General features: G+C 39.4%; 1 protein-coding gene across 12 annotated transcripts in view; it reads left to right on the top strand.

Moving 5' to 3' along the window:
* Positions 1-22,247, top strand: part of DENND1A (DENN domain containing 1A) — a 544,832-nt gene that overhangs the window by 42,006 nt on the left and 480,579 nt on the right. For 10 of the 12 annotated variants that reach the window (XR_638101.3, XM_031654873.1, XM_031654868.1 and 7 more), the window contains exon 2: positions 7,351-7,421. Coding sequence is in view for 11 of the 12 variants with exons in the window: in XM_031654873.1 (XP_031510733.1) it covers positions 7,351-7,421 (71 nt within the window). In the remaining variant the exon portion in view is untranslated. Of the gene's footprint in view, positions 1-6,369; positions 6,469-7,151; positions 7,422-22,247 lie in introns of those variants that run through there. The other 2 variants (XM_031654869.1, XM_009188126.4) reach the window with 2 other exon arrangements.

Below are 22,247 nucleotides of genomic sequence, written 5' to 3'. Positions count from 1 at the left end.
GCACAGATTCATTTTATGACAAGTTAATGTTACATTTTTCTCCTAATCTTGCATATTGTAATTGGAGAAAAGTAGATCCTAATTAAAAGCTGATGATCCAGCAGAGTGATCAATAGCATGATGCCTTGAAAAAAAAGCCATTAAGCTTTGCTGCTGCCTAAATATTTTCAAAGCCTTTGTCTATTTCGTGGCTTCAAGCTGAGTGTACTTAATCATTTTGAGAACATGGTCCTGGCTGGGTGTGGTGGCTAACGCCTGTAACCCCAGAACTTTGGGAGGCTGAGGTGGGCAGATCATTTGAGGTCAAGAGTTCAGGACCATCCTGGGCAACATGGTGAAACCCCATCTCTCCTAAAACTACACAAATCCTGGACATGGTGGAGGGTGCCTGTAATCCCAGCTACTCGGGAGGCTGAGGCAGGATAATCACTTGAACCCAGGAGGCGGAGGTTGCAGTGAGCTGAGATCTTGCCACTGCACTCCAGCCCGGGTGACAGAATGAGACTATCTCAGAAACAAACAAACAAACAAAAAAACCACAAAAAAAACATGGTCCTGAGCACTGAGCATGACCCTTCCGGTGAATCACTGAGAACTGTGTTCAGCAGAGAGATCTAAATAGAAATGCTCTGTTGGCTTACTCTCAGTCTTCATTCTCCCAGAAGCAAAAACTGAGCAGACCTCCCTTCTTTCAAAAACGTTTTAGCTGTTTGTGTTTGTCATTTTTCAGTATTTAAGAGCTGAGGCTGTTGTCAGCAGGTGTGACTTATTGAGACCTTTGACTCCAAAGGAAAACATCTTTACAGAGTAATAGGTGTAAGCAGTGTGTATTCTGTAAATTACCTCCTGTCAGAAAAAGAGAAGTGATTAGTGGGAGTTGGAAACATGTCATATGTTGGAGGAAAACTCATTCATGAAACATTTATTGAGCCAGGTGTTAGACTAGGGTTATGAGAAGATGCAGTTGGTACCCTCAAGGAGCTACCAGTCTAGTGGGGAAGAATATATTGTATTTTATCTGAGACACACCAGTGGTTCTCAACCTTGGCTGTTCTTTGGAATAAGTTTAGGAGTTAAAAAATATCAGTGCCTGGAGATTCTGATTTAATTGATCTGTGATATGGATTGGGCGTCAGGATTTTTAAAAAGCCCCCCAAGTAATTGTAATTGTACCAGAGTTGAATATGGTGAGAGCATGGAGAGTGGGAAGTACAGGGTGGCTTGGGAGCGTAGAGGTGGGGCAGTTAACCCAGTCTAGGCTGTGAGTGAGTGTGTGTGTGTGTGTGTGCATGTGCATGCACATGCTCACGGGTCAAGGGGGAGGTGGGAGGGTTGTCAAGAAATGAGGTAGTGCCTGAGCTGAGGCTGGATGAATGAGTTTGTCAAGTGAAAAAGGCTGGAAAGACTGTTCTTGGCAAAAGAGCAATTGAATAATGTAGAATAGTAAAGTGGTTATTGTCTTTGGAGTTAGTTCCATGCTGATTCTGCTGCTTCGTCACTTTGGCCAGTTTATCCTCTGTGAGCTTCAATGTCCTCATCCCTAAACTGGGAGTAATATTACCTGTGAGGTTATTGAAGACTAACTGAGGTAATGCATGTGAAGTGCTTAGGATCATGGCTGGCACATAGGAGCAGTAAGTGGTGTTAGGTGTATGGAAATGGTATAATTGTCATAGAATTAGGGCATGCATGCATGGTTTGCTTAGAGAGCTACAAGTAGATCTGTATGGCTGGATTGTAGGGTGCAAGACTGAAGAAGATGGGGGGTAGGAGGCAAAAAAAAAATGCTTGGCAGGTGGGCAGGGTTAGGAGTCTACAGGAGAATGAGGCAATTAATAATGGGATATCATGGCAGAACCAGGACATTTCCATGGTAATATCTTAAGATGTATCATGAAATGTTCTGGGAAAACTTGGGTCCATATTGGAAAATTGGCTCTGAATGTGGCATTCTCAGCATCATTACATGTACCAAATTAGTAGTGAGTGTTAATAGGACAGAAATAGGATTTTCAGTTCCTTTAGCCAAGAAGTTAAAAATATTAAATATCCTGAAGAGTAATGGAGGGATGAGCAATCTCAAGGTGGTCCCAAGAGCCTCTGGAAATTGTTATAGTCTTAATTGTTTACAGGCTTAATGAGAATTCTAAGTAAGGGGGTTGCTTGGCTGTTTGCATTTAGAGGAGGCACTTTTTTTTTTTTTTTTTGATTTGGAGAGAAATAGAGAATGCTTCTATCTGCGTTGGTTTCGCTGGCCCTTAAAATAACTGATGTATATTTGTTGGTGTGTTACATAACCTGTCACAACATTAGTCACCACTTCTTCCATAAGGCAACATGGAAATGATCATAGATAAGCATGACTATAATTTATAATTATAGACCAATTTGGTCTTAGCATTTTAGCTCTTTTTTTTTTTTTTGAGACTGTCATAATCCTTGACTCCATGTAATAGAATAGAACTCTGCCAGCTGTTTGAACTAAGTAAGAATCTTAGGCGGCTTTATTATGACTCATTAGAGTGAGGCAGTCACTACGGATAGTGGTAGAAGAAGAGGAATAACCTTCCTTGTTTCCACAAATACCTTTTTTCTTTGAAATGTATTTTTTATTGCAAAACCACTATTGAAATAATGGATTATTGTGGTGTCCCCTATGTTTATGATGTATATTCTAAATTATTTGGAAGAATTCTACTTAACTGGTAGTTCTTAAAGTATGGTCACGGGTCCAGCAGCATCAGGATGACTTGGAGACTTGTTAGAAATACTACTTCTTGGGTCCTACCTGAGATACTCTGGGGATGGGAACAGAAATCTTTTAGTTAAGCCCTCCAGGTGATTATAGTACATGCTAAAGTTTGAGAATCGTGGAACCGGATGATCACACCCATCATTTATTGAAATCTTTTAGACCTCAGGAAGGCAACTGTATTCTTTTTGCCTTCTACCCAGTATTTAGATGGCACTAGCTATGTGCCAGTCACTGCCCAGGCACCAGGGAAACACTCCTTGACATGATAGACAAGATCCCTGCTCTCCAGCAGCTTACATTTAGAGAAAGGATACTGACTGTAAACCAAGATTGTGACAGGTATAATGCAGAGAATTAAACTTAGGTGATAGAGTGTGTGTTGGGAAAGGCCTTTCTGAGGAGGCGAAGTATAAGCTGAGTTTTCAGTGCTAACAAGGGCCACCTGTGTGAAGATCACTATAAAGTACTGTAAGATGGGACTTCTCTTTGGTGTGTTTGAGGAGCATAAAGAAGGTCATTGTGGCGGGAGTTGAGTGGGCAAGGGGAGAGAGGTATAAAATGAAGTTGGACAGGTAGGCAGAGGCCAGATCATGTAGGACCTTGTAGGTGTTGCTAAGCACTGCCACCCTCTTTTTTGTTGTTTGTTTGTTTAAATTGTGGTAAATTTCACATAAGACTTCCCATTTTAACCACGTTCAAGTGTACAGTTCAATGGTATTATATATATTCATATTGTGGGACAATCATTATCAATGTCCAGCTTCAGGACTACAACTTTGACTTGACTTTGTGTGGTGTGGGGAGCTTTTAGGAGATTTGGGCAAAGAAGTGACATAACCTGAACCTCAGAATAAAAGAATTACTGTCTGTTAATGTTGAGATCTGACTCTAGAGGGGCGAGGAAGAAAGCAGGGAGACCTGTCAGGAGGGTGCTGCAGTAATCGAGGTGATATGATGGTGATCTCTCAAGGATGGTTGTATTTGGGGGTGCTAAGAAACTTTGAGATTCTGGATATATTTTGATGGTAGAATCAGTAGACTTTTCTGATTGGTTGACTGTGGCATATGAAACAGGGGAGTCGAGGATGACATTAAGTTTTGTTAGTCTCAGCAACTAGTAGAGTTCAGGAGATGCAGGTTTGAGGGAGAAAAATATGATAAGTTAAATTAGAAATGCTTCTTAGATGCCCAGTTGGGATTTTTTTTTTTTTTTTTTTTTTTTTGGAGACAAGGTCTCTCTATGTTGCTTAGGCTGGCCTCAAACTCCTGGTCTCAAACAATCCTCCTGCCTTGGCCTCTCCAGTAACTGGGCATCACCCACCTATGCCTGGCCCAGTGGGGATGTTGAGTAGGTAGCTGGATAAGGGAGTCTGGAGTCAGGGAAGAAGTAGTCAGGTTGGAGATGTGACTGGGGCTTGCATGCTTGGTAATGAAAGCCCAGAGACTGAATGAGATCATCTAAGCAATGAGTGTGGACAGGGACAGTAGGAGAGCTAACCTGAGAAGGAATTAGAAAGGAGTAGCCAGTGAGGTAGGAAGACGACCAATAGAGAGCAACATCCTGAAAGGCAAGGGAAGAAAGACATTCAAGGAGGAGGGCAAATGGATCAACTATCAAAAGCTATTGACAGGCCGAGTAAGATGAGCACTGAGAATTGAGCATTTAAATACATTTTAGCAATGCAGAGGTCTGTGGTTACCTTGACCAAGTTGTTTCAGTGGTGTGGTGGGTTCAGAAGCCTGGTTGGGGTGTGTTAGAGAAAGGAAGAAGCAGCAGAAACAATGAGTATATACATTAGGCCATTTTTCACTTAGATAGCAGGGCTGTACAAAACACCCTGTGGTACAGGATAATGTGTTGGTGTCCCTGTGTTTTAAAGTTTGGATACAACACCTGCATGCTCATTTTATTTCAATTTTTAAAATGCATAAAAATAAATTAAAAATGGAAACTTGAGTAAAAATGTGGGAAGCTCTAAAGAACCTCCATGAAGTCCTAGGATCCTGAAGAACACACTTTGAAGGCTGTTATATTAATAAAGAAGGAATGAAATTCTGAGATGAAATTCAGCCAGTTGCAATCTAGGCTTAAGAAAGACATTTTGAGGTTTCAGAGAGAATCTTCCTGATGCTCTTCAGATTATACTACCTATTACTCATGAAAGATGACCTTAGAACTTCCCTTTCTTTCATCAAATGTTCTACCTTAAGATCTTTTGAATGAAAGGGGTGTTTGCATATGGTATTTTCCACAAATATTGGGTCCCATATGCCAAAGATGCCAAGATCATTTTGTACCCTCTTGCAGGGAAAAAAGAGCACAACAGATTTTTAAGGTCCTCTTGAAACTTCAGTTTACTTAATTTTTTATAAGTAAGATACGGTGACTTAATGTCTGATTTAAAAAATAAGTCTGTTTGACAAGGTATATTTAAATACCTTGAATTTTAGAGCAGCCAACTCTTTGCTACAGACACTTGAAAGCAAAAGCCCATGTTTCTCTTTGGGGAAGAAATGACGATTTTACACCCCTGAAGTAAGTAGATTCCTGATTCACAAAACACATTTTTCTTTTCCCTCCTAAGGACGTAGAGGGAGTATTACCATTTTTTACTGAGTGTAAAATGTCATTATTTATAACATGAGCCATAATTTAAGGTATTACTAAGAAAGAAAAAAATGCTGGCTCTTAGAATTGTAAAATGCTATCGGTTGTAAGAGATGTGAAAATGTGGAGGGAAACAGTTCATCCTAGAATCAAGTAAAATAGGATTTGAGGACCAGGAGGCATAAGTTCTGGTCCTGGCCATGTTTCTAGACAAGTCACTTTAGACTCCCTTTGCCTGAGGTTGCTCATTTGTACGACTGGAGTAATGCCTGACACACCTATCTCGCAGGATTATGACAATGACGAAATGAGATAACTGAGATTGCTATTTTGAAAAGTAGATGCCACTGGGCATATTAAAAGTGTTTATTTGATGTAAATAAATCCTTAGACATGATTAGGCAACTCAGAAACTTTCTTACCTCATCTTTGTTGTCAGATTTAAAATAGAATTAAGTTACAGATATTTGAAAGTACAACATTTTCTTCTGCTAAATGGTTTTTATTTCATCTGGAAACATCTTTTTATGGTAGTTTTGAAATTAAAGAGAAAATGTTAAAATGGTATAACCACAATGCTCTTATTATCTGGAATTAACCGTTAACATTCTGTTCTGTGATCTTTTAAAAATTTATGAACTATTGGCTGGGTGCAGTGGCTCCCAGCACTTTGGGAGGCCAAGGTGGGCGAATTACTTAAGGTCAGGAGTTCGAGTCCAGCTTGGCCAACATGGTGAAACCCCATCTCTACTAAAATACAAAGGATTAGCCAGGTGTGGTGGTGTGTGCCTGTAATCCAAGCTACTTGGGAGGCTGAGGCAGGAGAATCACTTGAACCCGCGAGGCAGAGGTTGCAGTGAGCTGAGATTGTGCCGCTGAACTTCAGCCTGGGCAACAGAGTGAGACTCTGTCTCAAAATAAATAAAGAAATTTATGAACTATTATGAAATAAAAAAGTAAAAGAGTATAATAATGAAAATTCATATACTTACCATTGCCAATACAGGTGAAGGCCCATTAGAATCCTGAAGATTATGAACTATCATGAACTACGTGGGAACAGTGTCTTACATTTAGATTGGCATCTTGTCTTCACAATAATCTAGTGAGATACACTGTTCCTCTTGTTTAAGTCTTGAAAACCTGTAAATAAACAAGTTAATCTTGTCATATTTGTGCTTTATCCTGGAATATACTGAGGAGAGGGCTACTTTGTGCTGGTGTTGCCTTGGTCTGAGTTTCCTCAGATTTCTACCTCTGGGTTTGGTGATCTAGCTGTGGAAACTGGAAATATGACATCTGTAAAACCATAGTAATAGGTAGCCTATTATGTGCCAGACATCATGCCTAGACAATTTGTGTGTGTGTATGTGTATATAATTTTATACATATATATGTATATAATTTAATATGTATATAATGTATATGTATATAATTTTATTATTCATTTTTGAGACAGTGTCTCACTCTGTTACCCAAGCTGGAGTGCAGTGGCATGATCTTAACTCACTGCAACCTCCACCTCCTGGGCTCAAGTGATCCTTCTACCTTAGCCTCCCAAGTAGCTTGCATTACAGCTGTGCACTACCATGCCTGGCTGATTTTTGCATTTTTTTCGTAGAGACAGGGTTTTGCTGTGTTGCCCAGGCTGGTCTTGAACTCCTGGCCTCAAGTGATCCTCCCACCTTGGCCTCCCAAAGTGCTGGGATTACAGGCATGAACCACCACACCTGACCTGTATATATATATATATATATTTATTTTTTTTTTTTTTTAAGTTTTACAATCATTCTTCTGGCTAGATGTTTTCATTTTGTAGTTTAGGAAGGCATGGGCTCAGAGAAATAGAGTAGCTGGTCCGAAGTTCCATGGTCATTAAGTTGTGAGCTGATGATTTCCATGAAGGTCTGTTTAATACCACAGCCCACATGTTCTATACCAAGCTGCCTCAATCTTCATCAGTAATCATGATCTGTTTCTTTTGTAGGCAGAATCCAGAGACCACATTTGAAGTATATGTTGAAGTTGCCTATCCCAGGACAGGTGGCACTCTTTCAGGTACTTTGCATGTTTGATTATGATTTGGTATGTTACTTATTGTTTGAGATAGCCATGCACACGAGATAATATTTTAATATGAGTAAGTGGTTATTTGTCTCTAAGTATGTTTAAGTGCCTTTTTCCTTTTATTCATGCCCACATTATCCTAGGAAGAATGGAGAACGAAAACATAGTGAATAGTCTGAATTAAGAGTTCAAGCATAATAGGCTTGAAGTATGGCTTTATTCATTGTAATCATTGGGTCTTGGTTTGCATCTTTCACAGATGCCTGGAAGTCAACTATTTAGTGTGAAATATTGTCACCTTGCTAATGAGCAGGGCTTCACCTCTAGTCTAGCTTTCTAATGGTATAATTAGATTATAGGATACAAAATAATATAAAGGGAATTCTCTGCCACTAATCTAGAAGGAGATGCTTGGACTTAATTTAGTAAATTTTATATCTGCTGGCAAAAGAAGGCTGAAAATTAGTTGAAGGAAACACCTCCTCTGGCTTTAGCTTTTGGGCTAATTTAGATATGTGTTCCTGGACAAGAGGGTCCTAGGAAAGACCAGGGTACCTTGTGCAGGCAACGTGTATCACTTCTTGACCTAAAATCTTTCTTGGTTAATGAGAAAAATAACCATATGATCTAGTATTCTTTTTCTTGGTGCCTAAGAGAGTGATACATTTTGCCAAAGGTATGCTTAGGACTCTTGGTCCACCCACAAAAACACCTGCATATATTAATATTATTATTATTTTTTTGAGACGGAGTTTTGCTCTTGTTGCCCAGGCTGGAGTGCAACGGCGTGATCTCGGCTCACTGCAACCTCTGCCTCCTGGGTTCAAGCGATTCTCCTGCCTCAGCCTCTCAAGTAGCTGGGATTACAGGCATGTGCCACTACACCCAGCTAATTTTGTATTTTTAATAGAGACAGGATTTCTCCATGTTGGCCAGGCTGATCTCGAACTCCTGACCTCAGGTGATCCCTCCGCCTCGGCCTCCCAAACTGCTGGGATTACAGGCATAAGCAACCGCACCCGGCCTATATTAATATTATTTGGGGTATAGAGATAGTGAATCTACTTGGATTAGAAACTTGGAGTAATCAGGATTCCAATGGTAGTTAGGCTCTTAATTGGCTTTACAGCCTTGGGCATATGTTCTGTTATTTTAATTAGATTGCAATAATTGTAAACATTATTTGCTACCTTTCATTGAGTACCTGTTGTTATTCTATATGCTGGACATATATAGTGTCATTCGTTACAACGCATTTTTAAAGGTAGTTGGGCGGCATCCTCATTATACCTATGAGAAAATAGAATCCCAGGGAGGTGAAGTAACTTACGAAAATCATATAGCTACAGTGTGATAGCCAGGATTTTTGTCTAAGTCCTCTTTGCTCTGCTAAGTTGCCTTCTTGAGGGTAGTGACCATGCTGTACACATCTCTACATGTCACCTGCAGGGCTTTGCACCATGTCACCAATAGTTGTTGATGAAAATGAATGAGTTTTCCTTTATAGCAAATGTGTGAATAATTGTGCTGTACTTTTTGGATTATCTAATGAAGGCCATGAAACACATTACAAATTTATGCTTGTCCTGGAAGTAGAACATGTGCATCTGTGTTAAGTTATGCCTCTTATTGTACATGGAAACCATTGGGTTTCAAAGGGAATTCTCTGTTCCCAGGTGTGTATATGCAGGAGCACTTCATAGGCTGACTTTACAGAGTTACCATTTGACAGTGGCTGTGATTTAACGATAAACTTAAGGACAAAACATTTTCTTATTTCTACAGTTGCTAATGTTTTTCCCTTTCAGTGCTCTAGGATTTTTTCCCCAAAGTTAAAATTAATTTTTTAATATGAACAAAATCTGAAAGGTACAGATGAAATGGAAGAATGAACAAAGTGAATAGCATTTATACTACTTCCTATTTCAGCCATCTCGTTCCTCTCCCTATAGACAACACCTTTGTTTAACTCTACAGTTTAATTTTTAAACTCTCATTTTATGTATTTATTTTCATGAGATGGAGTTGCTCTCTTGTCACCCACGCTGGAGTGCAATGGCGTGATCTCAGTTCACTGCAGCTTCCGCCTCCTGGGTCAAGTAATTCTCTTGCTTCAGCCTCCCAAGTAGCTGGGATTATAGGCATCCGCCACCACTCCCAGCTAATATTTATATTTTTTAGTAGAGATGGGGTTTCACCATGTTGGACAGGCTGGTCTTGAGCTCCTGACCTCAGGTGATCTACCCACCTTGGCCTCCCGAAGTGCTGGGATTACAGGTATGAGCAACCGTGCCCGGCCTATTTTTTTTAACTTTTTGTTTTGCAAGTATCTTATTTTATTATTATTTTTGAGACGGAGTCTCGCAGTGTCACCCAGGCTGGAGTGCAATGGCGTGATCTCGGCTCACTGCAGCCTCCACCTCCCGGGTGCAAGCGATTCTCCTGCCTCAGCCTCCCAAGTAGCTGGGATTACAGGCGCCCACCACCATGCCCGGCTAATTTTTTGTATTTTTAGTAGAGACAGGGTTTCACTATGTTGGCTAGGCTGGTCTCGAACTCTTGACCTCTTGATCCACCCACCTTGGCCTCCCAAAGTGTTGGGATTACAGACGTGAGCCACTGCACCTGGCTCTTATTTTTTAATTAGTATAAATTTAGGGGGTACAAGAGCAGTTTTGTTACGTGCATATATTGCATAGTGGTGAAGTCTGGGCTTTTAGTGTACCTGTCACCTGAATAGTGTACATTGTACCCATTAAGTAATTTCTCATCCCTCAGTCCCTCCCACTCTTTTGAGTCTCCAGTGTCTATTATTCCACACTCTATGACCATGTGTACACATCATTTAGTTCCCACTTACAGGTGAGAACATGCTGTATTTGACTTTCTATTTCACTTAAAAGAATGGCCTCCAGTTCCATCCATGTTGCTGCAAAAGACATTTTTTTTTTTTTTTTGAGACGGAGTTTCGCTCTGTCGCCTAGGCTGGAATGCAGTGGCCAGATCTTGGCTCACTGCAAGCTCCGCCTCCCGGGTTCACGCCATTCTCCTGCCTCAGCCTCCCGAGTAGCTGGGACTACAGGCGCCTGCCACCATGCCTGGCTAATTTTTTTGTATTTTTAGTAGAGACAGGGTTTCATTGTGTTAGCCAGGATGGTCTTGATCTCCTGACCTCGTGATCCGCCCGCCTCGGCCTCCCAAAGTGCTGGGATTACAGGTGTGAGCCACCACGCCCGGCCCAAAAGACATTTTCTCGTTCTTTTTTATGGCTGAGTAGTATTCCACATTTTCTTTATCCAGTCACCCATTGCTGGACACTTATATTGATTCTATATCTTTGCTATTGTAAATAGTGCTTCTCTAAACATATGAGTGCAGTTATCTTTTTAATGTGATTTATTTTCCTTTGGGTATATACTTGGTAATGGAATTGCTGGATCAAATGAATTGTTTTGAGACTATTTTAAGAGTTACAAGAACAGTCCAGTGCATATGCTCTTTCCTTAGATTTGCCAGTTGTTATTATTTTGCTGCATTTGCTTTATCACCCCCCCCAACGCATACACAGCACATATGTGTGCATGTGCATATACGCACACAGAATTTTTGCTGAATCATTTAAGAGTGAGTTGCAGACATTATGACCCTTCACCCCTGCATATCCAGGAGATATTCTGGATGTATCTCCTAAGAATAAAGACATATTCTTATATACCCCTAGTATAATGATTGAAATCAGAAAATTTAATGTTGATATAATGTCAGTTGCCCATATTTAAATTTAATCAATTGTTATATCATGTCCTTTATAGCATTTTCCCTATGATCCAGAATCCAATCCAGAATCATGCAGTCCATTTAGTTTTCATGTCAGTTTACTTCCTTTCAGCTCAGAATGATTTTTACAGCCTTTCTTTGTCTTTTTTGACATGTTTTTGAAGAATTTGGGTCTGTTGGTTTGTAGAAAGTTCCTGGATTTGTATCTGTGTGATTGGATCTTCATGGTTAGATGAAGGTTATGGGTTTTTGGTAGAAGTATCTCAAAAGTGATATGTGTCCTTCAGTGCATCCAGTAAGCAGGCACATGATATCTGTCCTGTTATTTGTGAAAAAGTACATAAAACATATGTATAGTTTAACAAATAAGTATACAGTGAGTAACCATGTTATTACGATCCAGGTTAAGAAATATAATGTTACCCAGTTCTTCAGAAATACTGGTCCTGGCAAGAGGGACCCCTGACTTGGCCTGCTGCTTTAGAGGGATCTGCTTTGTCCCTCCTCTACCAATGCCCTTTCCACAGAGCATATTCTGGAGCCTACGGAATATGCTCACTTGGAGCCTAGACCCTTCCATCCTAGACCATGCTTTGAGCACCCAGCATCTCAGACCTTCTTGCCCAAATGGCCCTGAGCTTTTTTTCTGGAGCCTGTGTGAGTCTCTCCCCTGGGGTCTGTCCTCCTGGGAGTGGACTATGCTGCTGGTGTATACATCCCTAGGTATAAGGGGCGGTCTAAGGATAGCTGTCAGTGGGGAGTAGAGTATGGGATAGAGCTTGTAGTGCAGGATGGAGAGGGGGCAGTGGGCAGTGAGCCAGTGGCCAATTTGCCCTGCACCACTGCTTTTCTCCATGGAACGCAAATACAAAACTCAATATGAACCTGGTCTTCTAGTTAGTTGTAAAGGTATATTTATTATGGCAGGAGGATAGAAAATATTTAATAGTTTGTATGCTTGTTTTATAACTTTTAAATATGTAAATATTCAGATGTATGGTCTGTAGGTCTCTATTTGAACCCTCGCCTAAGCCCTGTAAATGTTACAGGTGGGTTTGCCCAGCACCCCAGAGGCCCCTCCTCGCTCCCTCCCTCCCTCCCTTTAGAGGTAACTACTAGCCTGACTTTTATGATAATCATCTGTTTGTTTTTCTTCATAGTTTTGCTACATAAGTATACCTTCTTGAAAAATATAATTTAATTGTGCCACCTTCTGAATTTTATAGAAATGGAATTATTCTGTATGTAGCTCTGCTGCTTTTTTGCTCAATTATGTTTGAAAGGGTCTTCCATGTTGTGTGTAACTGCAGTCATTGATTTTCATTGCTGTGTAGTGTACTATAGAATTATTTCAGAATTTAGTTATCCATTCTACTATTGACCTTTGAAGTTGTTCGCAGTTTTTGGCTACTATAAGCCATGCTACTGTGATCTTTCTTATGTATGAATCCTGGCACATGTAAACATACATTTCCATATTGAACATACTTGATTACTGAATCATGCCACACTTTTACAAAATGGATTGTGCTAGTCTGCTCTCACCTGCAGTGTTTGGTAGTTTACACTTACTGCTCTACAACTTCATCAGCCCTTGATACAGATTTGACTTTTGCCAACCTGATGGTTATGTAGTAGTATCTCCTTGTTGTTTTTAGTTTGCATTTTGTTGAAGATTAATGACACTGAATACCTTCTTATATGCATATTGGCTTCTTACTTGTTTGTTTATTAATTAGAGACAAGGTCTTGCTCCCTTGCCCAGCTGAAGTGCAGCGGTGTGATCATGCAGGTCTCAAACTCCTGGGCTCAAGTGTTCCTCCCACCTCAGCCTCCTTAGTGGATGGTACTAGCCTCCTTAGTAGCTGGTATAGGCTTACTGGCCTCTTGAATATCTTTTATAAAGTGCTCATTCAAGCTACTTGCTCATTTTTAAAATTGAGTTTTCTACCTTTTCCTCATTGGTTTATAAGAAATTGTTTATATACTCTGGGTATTAATTATCTGGTTATATGTGTTACAGATACCTTCTGTGGTTTGTCTTTCACTCGATCGTATCTTTGACCAAAACATCTTGGTTTTCATATGGTGTAAATTTAACAGTATTTTCCTACTCTACAGATACGAAGATATTTTCCAATATTTCCTTTTTTTTTTTTGCTTTTTAGATTTTGTGTAGAGATGGGCTCTTACTATGTTGCCCAGGCTGGTATCAAGCTCCTGGATCAAGTGATCCTCTCACTTCAGACTCCAATGTGTTGGGATTATGGATGTGAGCCACCTCTCCAGGCCCAATATTTTCTTTTAAGAGATAGATAGAGCCAGGCGCGGTGGCTCACGCCTGTAATCCCAGCACTTTGAGAGGTTGAGGCGGGTGGATCACAAGGTCAAGAGTTCGAGACAATCGTAGCCAACATGGTAAAACCCTGTCTCTGTTAAAAATACAAAAACCAGCCAGGCATGGTGGTGCATGCCTGTAGTTGCAGCTACTTGGGAGGCTGAGGCAGGAGGATTGCTTGAACCTGGGAGGTGGGGATTGCAGTGAGCCAAGATTGTGCCACCACGCTCTAGCCTGGGTGACAGAGTGAGACTCCATCTCAAAAAAAAAAAAAAAAAAAAAGAGATAGATAGCTTTGCCCTTTACATCTAGGTCTTTAATCTACTAGGGATTTTAGTTTTCTATTGGATAATTAATATTCAGAAAAGTTAACCTCTAAATTTGATTCCTTATCAGTGATTTTTAAAAATTGAGAGACTAAATAAAGCTTATTTACTACGATATGCTATGTCTGTACTTAAAACATTTTATAAAGTGATCAGGTACTTCAAACCATACCTAAAACATTACCTAATGATAAAAAGATGTAAGGTGAGAAAGGGTAAACTTTAGGGACAGTTTTTTTTTCCATTGATTGCTTTTAATGTCTACACTAGTGAAGTCATGTATTGTAAACTGTCCCTCCTGTGTTCTGTGCTCTGAAGAGCGTCTCATGACATCTGTGGAAGGGACATGTGATCTGCCAGTTCTACTTAGAAATTGCATTAAGACCCCTAACACTGAATTGGAACACTTTCCAAAGATTGTACAAATAAAATTTGAGTACACAAGCTGAACTCCCACATTTTAGGAATTCGTAAAATTTTCTAGTTACTATTTACCAGTGAATAAACTGTCACTTAATATTTGATTTCTGGTATCTTTTGTCTGCTTCTACAACTTTACTTGTTTTTAATGCAACTTATGTTTGCCTTTTTCTAATATGTAATGCATTATTTTTGCCATTTTAGATAATTACAAAGAATCTGCTTTAAGATTAGTCTTTGTTCCTGAGATCTGCATCTCTGATCTGTGCCAAAGTATCTGAAAAACTTAGATATAAACCTTACGCTGTACAGTACTAGTGTCTGGGCATAATCTTCCCTTTGAAGTTTGTTTGCATCCCCCTAGAGGGATTAATTCCCTGCTGTGAGAAGGTGGGTTAGAAAGCACTGAAACTACTTTACGGGTCTTTAATTGGAGGATTTAGTATACATTTTGTTCTGTAAACTTCTGTGGGAGTTTCATTCTTACAATTTTTCTTATACTGTGATATGTTATGTTTTCATTGTAAATTAAAGTACATATACTCACATTTTTCTTGTTATTTAATGCATACTGACAGATTATCCTGATGTGTGTGTTTTTTTCCATTTGTCTTTAAATTTTTAGTAGCTTGTTTTCAGATTAGTTCTTGAGTATGTGTAAAATTTTAAACTTCTTGGAAAATGATGAACAAGAGAAAAATTATCACTCAATAACTACTGTTAATGTTTCAGTATCTTTATTTCCTTATAGTCTTCTTTTGTGTGTGTGTCAGTGTGTGTGTAAATAAAATGTAAAAACTTTTTTTCTGAACTCTCAGCTATATGCGTTTTCCTCACTCTCTCCAATTATTCATTAAGCTTTCCCTAAAATTATTAATGTAGATTTGTAGAAATCATTTTAGTTGCTATGAATTATTACATCATGTTTATGTGCTACATTTACTTATAATGGAATCTTTAGGTTGTTTCCAAAGTTCTGTTATAAATGATGTCAGTGAACATCTTTGTGTATAATGCTTGTCAGTTTATGTATGTAATTTAAATACTTTTAAAAAGTTGTATCATTTTGAGGAGATCTTTGATCTACTTTGTTCTTAATTTTTGTATGCTTGTTTTTTTTTGCCACTCTTCATTTTGTGACTCCAATTGGTGTATTTGTTCAAGAACCCACCTTTACATAGGGATCCCAGAAAAATCAAGACAGTTAGCTCAAATTGCAAAAATTCTGAAGTCTGAATTCAGCCTGTGCGACCAAAGGTCTCGGAAGAGGGTGCTCTTGTAAGAGAGATCAGCCTGCAAGGTCCCATGATCAGATGGCACTGGCCACGCAAAAACTCTGGAATGCTTTTCAAACCCAAGTGTCTCATTACAGCTGGCATCTTAGCCTGCTGCGGGCACTCTTCTTGGGCAGATGCTTAGCACTGGGAGAGTGGCAGCATCAGGTTTGTCAGAGCTGCTTGGCAGACTAACTTCCTCCTGTGTCTACCCCACTTTCCCCTACCCCAGGCCCCAGCATTTTCAGTGCATTAGCCCAATGGCCACTTTTTAAAAAGAATGGGGTGGTTAGGTTGAAAAACTGTCGGGGAACTCTGAAAGGAATGCCTAAGACATGGTGCTTTGGTTGCTGAGTTTCTCAGATATGTGGGTGTTAAGCAGCAACCTTAAAAAAAAAATCTTTGCTTAGAATCTCTTTACTAACTATACACATTTCTATATTAGCAGTATCATGAAGAAAGCTGAGTTTTTGCTGACTTAAAATTTTGAGAGCCAAATTTGTTATTCTGAAGTTTAACTTTCATTTTATAGGACTGTAAATTGTGGTCTAGGAGCTTCACCTGAATATCTGTGATCACAATGGATACTCAAAATTATTAGACATTTTAAAAAAGCTGATTTAAAAAACATGATGTTGGCTGGGGGTAGTGTCCCACACCTGTAATCCTGGCACTTTGAGAGGCTGAGGCAGGTGGATTGCTTGAGCTCAGGAGTTCAAGACCAGTCTGGGCAACATGAGGAAACCCTGTCTTTACTAAACATTACAAAAACACAGCTGGGTATGTGGTGCATGCCTGTGGTCCCAGCTACTTGGGAGGCTGAGGTGTGAGATCACTTGAGTCCAGGAGGTAGATGTTGCAGTGAGCCAAGATTGTGCTGCTGCACTCCAGCCCAGGCAACAGAGCTAGACCCTGTCTCGAAAATAATAATAATAATACAATGAAAAACAACTTGCTGTCTATTGAGAAGTGGTATGGCGGGGGTTGGGGGAGCTCTTTTGAGAGTCAGCTTTTATTCCAGATTAAAATGTTCTAGAGAGATATTAATTAAATTCATCTTATTATTTTCAATAATAATGGCAGTGAATGACAGCAAGCTTGAAGAATGGTAATAGAATAGCTAACTTTCCTTGAGTCCTTATTATTCCCCAGGCACTTTTCTTAATATTACTTTCTTAAAGCTCGAACAATTCTCTAAGATGGCTCTTATGTTTGAGGAAACTGAGACTCAAAGAGGTTTACTTGCCCAGGTTGGACAACCACAAAGTCGTAGAAGCATGAAAAGATAGCTGGTTAGGCCAGCCACGGTGGCTCACACCTGTAATCCCAGCACTTTGGGAGGCCAAGGAGGGCAGATCACGAAGTCAGGAGATCGAGACCATCCTGGTCAACATGTTGAAACCCCGTCTCTACTAAAAATACAAAAATTAGCTGAGTGTGGTGGCATGCACCTGTAATCAAGCTACTCAGGAGACTGAGGCAGGAGAATCGCTTGAACCTGGGAGGCAGAGATTGTGGTGAGCCCAGATTGCACCACTGCACTCCAGCCTGGCAACAAAGTGAGACTCCATCTAAAAAAAAAAAAAAAAAAATTAGCTGGGTGTGGTGGTGGGCACTTGTAATCTCAGCTACTCAGGAGGCTGAGGCAGGAAGATGACTTGAACCTGGGAGGTGGAGGTTGCAGTGAGCTGAGATCATGCCACTGTACTCCAGATGGGGCAGCAGAATGAGACTCCAAAAAAAAAAAAAAAAAAAAGCTGGTTAATATTACCTGCATGTGCAGTGGTTAGAACAGTCAGATAAGGTTAATGTGGGGGCAGATAAATCAGGATTGTGCAGAAAATCAGGGGATATGTGGTTTTATTCATGAACTATACAAGGGATTCTTGTAGTTGTTTTTTAAGTCAGCACTATTCAGCTGTTCTACATTTTTTTATCTTGCATTTTCCAGTGAAAGTGAATCCATCTTATGGAGTATTTGGTCTGGGCCCTGATTCTTTTTTTTTTTTTTTTGTTTTTTTGAGACAGGGTCTCGCTCTCATCACCCAGGCACTCTTAAATAACTCTTTCAGTGGCATGATCATGGTTCACTGAAGCTTTGACCTTCCAGGCTCAGGTGATCCTCCCACCTCAGCCTCTCCAGTAGCTGGGACTACAGGTGCAGGCCACCACACTCAGCTACTAATTTTTTGTAGAGATAGGGTCTTGCCATGTTGCCCAGGCTGTTCACGAACTCCTGGGCTCAAGAGATCCTCCCACCTCAGCCTCCCAAAGTGTTGGGATTACAGGTGTGAGCCACTGCAACTGGCCTGGACCCTGATTCTTGATACTATAGTTGGGACAAATTGCCACTCAACTCAAAAGACATGGATTATTAAAAACATTTTTTGTAAATTTTCCTGGCTCTAAGTATTTGACCTGCTAGTTAGAAAAAATCTTGCTTGGGATAGAGATGTGGAACTTCATCTAACTGTACTTTTTCAGCTGATTTTAAAGTCAGGGATAGCTGACTTGTTCAGAAAAATAAAGCTTTACTGAAGATATCACTATGAGCTTGTAATATGCCTTGTCTCTTTTCCTCAAGATTGCTGTAATAATGATTATTTCTTTAAACTAGAGGTGAGCCTAATGAGAGCTCATTGTAATAAAACTTTTGCCCACCGCCTAATGAAGTAAGAAGTATTATTCTAATTATATAGGTAAGAAAAAGAGGGCTCCATGAGCACAGGGATTATGTCTTGCTTGCACGTGTGTACTTCGGTAGCTAGAAGAGTGCCTGGCATACAATAGGCCCTCAAGTATTGAATGATTAAATCTTAGAGCTAGGAAGCAACTTGTCCAAACGACAGAGTTGGGATTTGAATTCTAGTGTGACTGTGTTCTTTAAAGAAATTTATGAAAACTATCACACACATTATATAATACATATGTATGTATACAGTTTAAAGAATAAATGAAAATGCACATATCCACCACTTAACTTAGAAAACAGAACATTTTGTATCTTTGAGTACTCCATTTATGCCTCTCTCAATTTGCCTTTCTCTACTGAGATCACATGTTGAATTTTACGTTAATTGTATATCCCTGCTTGAAGCTTGTGCTTTTTATATAGTATGCTGATGCTCTAAATTGGTTGTGTAGAATGAGTTTGAATTGCTGTTCTTAGGAAGTAACAGAAAGTGAGCCATATATTTTCTTTTCTTAATGCTTAGTTATTTGAAGCAGATCCCAGATTTCTTCTTTTTCCTAAAGTGTGCAATTTAGGGACCATCTGGGTATAAATTATGATATAGGGGAGCCTTACAATTTTTGATTTATTCATGACAGTGTGGTTCTTCTTGCTATGTTAGTGGTTCACAATATTAGGCCTCAGGCCTTCTATGGTGGACCAGGAATTCATTGATTTACTAAACTTTGAAATCCTTTTGAGCGGTGAGTTTGTTGAATTGTAAAAATTCCCTCCACATGCCAATCTCGGAGTCTCATTTTCTCAACTCTAAAATGGGGCACTAATAGTGCCTATTTTAGTTGAAAGATTAAATGAGAATGCACCATGCATGGGACATGGAAAGTTCTTTATAAATGGGAGCTGTTATTTTAACTTGCTTTTGTTTAAGGCAAAAGTTTATATCTGTGTGGAACTCTGCTACTCAGCAACTGTTATCAAATTGACATAACTGAAAAACAGAAAGTAAAAGTAACTAGACAAAGTAGATTTCTCAGAGTCCATCCATTAAAACTTAAGTTCTTTATTCATAGAAAAGCCCTCTGCTTACGCCCTGAGTGCTTTAGTATGCCAGGAAGATTTCTCTGTGCAATATTGCTCAGCAGTTACTGATCGTGTCAATGACATTAATCATTGTATTAGTCAAGATCCTTTTCACTGGAAGTGACAGAAACCAAATGAAATCTGACTTGAACAGCAAAGGGAATTTACTGGCTCTTAACACTGAGGAGTCCAGTGGTAAAACTGGCTTTGGGTTTTGCTGGATCTAGGTCTTCTACTCATATTTTCAGAAATTTTCCATATTTCTTGATTCTCTGTCTTCTGTGTTGGGTTCATTTCTGGGCAGGTGCTCCCTATACAGTGGCAAAGATGGTTATGAACAAATCCAAGCTTATGTTCCATCAGTTGAACCACCCAAATAGAAAAAGAGTGTCTTACTGTATTTTGAACCATAGTCCCAAGGCTGACTCTAATAGGCCCTGTTTGGATCATGTACCCATTCATGAACCAATAACCATGACTTTTGAGTTGTTGATTGGAGGATAAGGGAGTGTGCTGGGGGAGCAGGGGGAGAATTGGGGGAGCCGTTCAGGACCACCTGGATCCTATAGCCTGAGAATGGGGCAGGGTAGTTCCTCAGAGGAAAATCTGCTGCTGTTACTGGAGGAAGGGAGAATGGATGCTGGGCCGCCAAAACAAATGTCCACTGCAGAGATCAAGAAGATGTTTGATTCAAAATATTCTTTCCAGAAAAGCAGTGAGATAATAATGAAACTTGGAAACATTTATAACTAAAATGATTTAAATAAAGTTTTAATGCTTAACAATATTGATCTTCAGGTTTCTTGAAAACTGCTGTGTAAGACTGATTTCCCCAGGAGTCTACATGCCCGAGGTCTTATTATCACACTTCTAATTCATTAATCACCTATTCTTTGAGTGTTCACTTTAGACTGTGCTAGACTCTGTAGAGAGTGGAACGTTCGCCCTATAAAACAGGAACTGGACCTCATGTTTTAAACGCTTAGAAGACTCAAAAAAAAAAAAAAAAACCTTTAGGAAGTTATATTCTAGCTTTTGAACTTCTTTTGGTATTATTTCACAACACATTTTGCATTTCCTTCTTTGTGTTACACTGAAAACATGCAGTCCGCTCAAAGCCTTTCATTAGAAAAAGAAAGCGTCACTGAAGATATGACTATGAGCTTGCTTTGCCCAGCAGGAGACTTTAATAAGTTGCTCAATTTAAAGACAGTTTTCTTACCTTTAATGTGTTCTTAGACATTAGAATTTTCTGCTATCACGAAGCCTTATTTGAGGAGAAAATAGATGCAGATAAATTGCTGTCTAGATTATAACAATGTCCTTAAGTATCTTTGAATAATTTGTAATAAAAGCAGTATAATGGCCAGTTTGTAGGCTTTGAAATCAAACAGACTTAGGTTCAGATTTCTTTTGCCACTCATTAATTGTCTGACCTTGGGAAAGCTATTTAAACTAAATTCTAGTTTGCCCATTGTTTAAATGGGACTTGTATCTACTTGGCAGGTTGTTTTGTAAATTAGAGATAATATGTACTAAAATGCTTAAAACAGGAAGTGGTACAAACTAGACATTCTTGTGGTGATGTAATTTAACGTCATCCTTAAGTTAAAAACAAAAACCCCAAACTCCAAGCCAAAATCAAACAACACAACTTCCAGAAATTGTACTATCATTAAGAAATGAAATCTTCTTGTGATAGAATTTATTTACATTCCTTTTTGAAGGGATTCAAATATTAGAATGATAGTAATTATTACTATATGAAAGATATGACAACTTGATAAAAATAACACTGCCTGAACTGACTAATTTTCTTTTTCGGAAAATGTAGAATTAGTTCTGAGTTGTTCCCAGAAAACCACACTTTGGGCACATGAATAATTCAACCTATATATTTTTTTCTTCCACTTCTGTGTCACAGTTAAACTTTAACAAGAACGCAGTGATCAATCCTCAGCTACCAGAGTTTTTATTTAAACTGTCTACTTGTGAGAAAGAGCCAGATGCTGAGAAAATAAACTAGGATTAGCTTACTGGAACTCATTTCTGGAATATAGTGTAAAGTTTGTGTGTATTTAGCCCAGTTTTCTGTCCTCAGCAGTAATGATCCTGATACTCAGAATGATAGAACTGACTTCTTGAACATAAAGCACATTTTCCATTGGTTTGTTAGGTTGTGCTTACCATGAAAGGAAAAGTGACAAAAGTATTTGGGAAAGATGTTATATACAGACTGAAATGAAAAATATTTTCATCATGGCCCTCAATGAAGTAGAAAATCACCTAAGTGCTAAGTGGAACATTCATTTCCTCTTTCTAGTATTTCGGTTAACAGAAATACATCCCCCCCAAAATATAGTTAGAGAAATCTGGTTTAGAGGATGGTTTCTAGAGTCAGGTCATGTAGGTCAAAATTCTGGTTCCCCTACTTGAGACATATTCCTGTGTGATTTTGGGCAAATTATTTAATTTCCCTCCTTGTTTTAGTTCCCTATGCTGTAAAATGGGGATAAATGGGGATGATGGTAATATCTCATAGTGTTTGAGGATTCAGAAAAACAGTATTTAAAGAATTAAGCACAGAACATGGCACAGAGTTTTTCTCAGTTCGATCTATCATGAAGAAAAACAAATCGGATTTGTTTGTTTTGATCCTTCAAACTGGAAATTGAGGATCATCAGGAGTCCGCCCTGAGGGGACATCCCCTGATCCTGTCGTGAATGTTCTCATTCTGCACACATGGTGAAGGGGCCCTGGGACTGCCTGGGACCAGTCCTAAGACAGTTCCAGGCCCAGGGCCTTGGGAATGCTGCTTTAGGTTTTTTTCTTACCTTTAACAGCCCCAGCAAGTCCAGTTTAGGCTTTAAAAAAGTTCTTAATCCCTGGGGTGGACCCTGGAACAAGCT

The sequence above is a fragment of the Papio anubis genome, chromosome 13 (genome assembly GCF_008728515.1).
Source record: "Papio anubis isolate 15944 chromosome 13, Panubis1.0, whole genome shotgun sequence".
NCBI lineage: Eukaryota > Metazoa > Chordata > Mammalia > Primates > Cercopithecidae > Papio > Papio anubis.
This window is presented reverse-complemented; position numbering and strand designations above follow the sequence as displayed.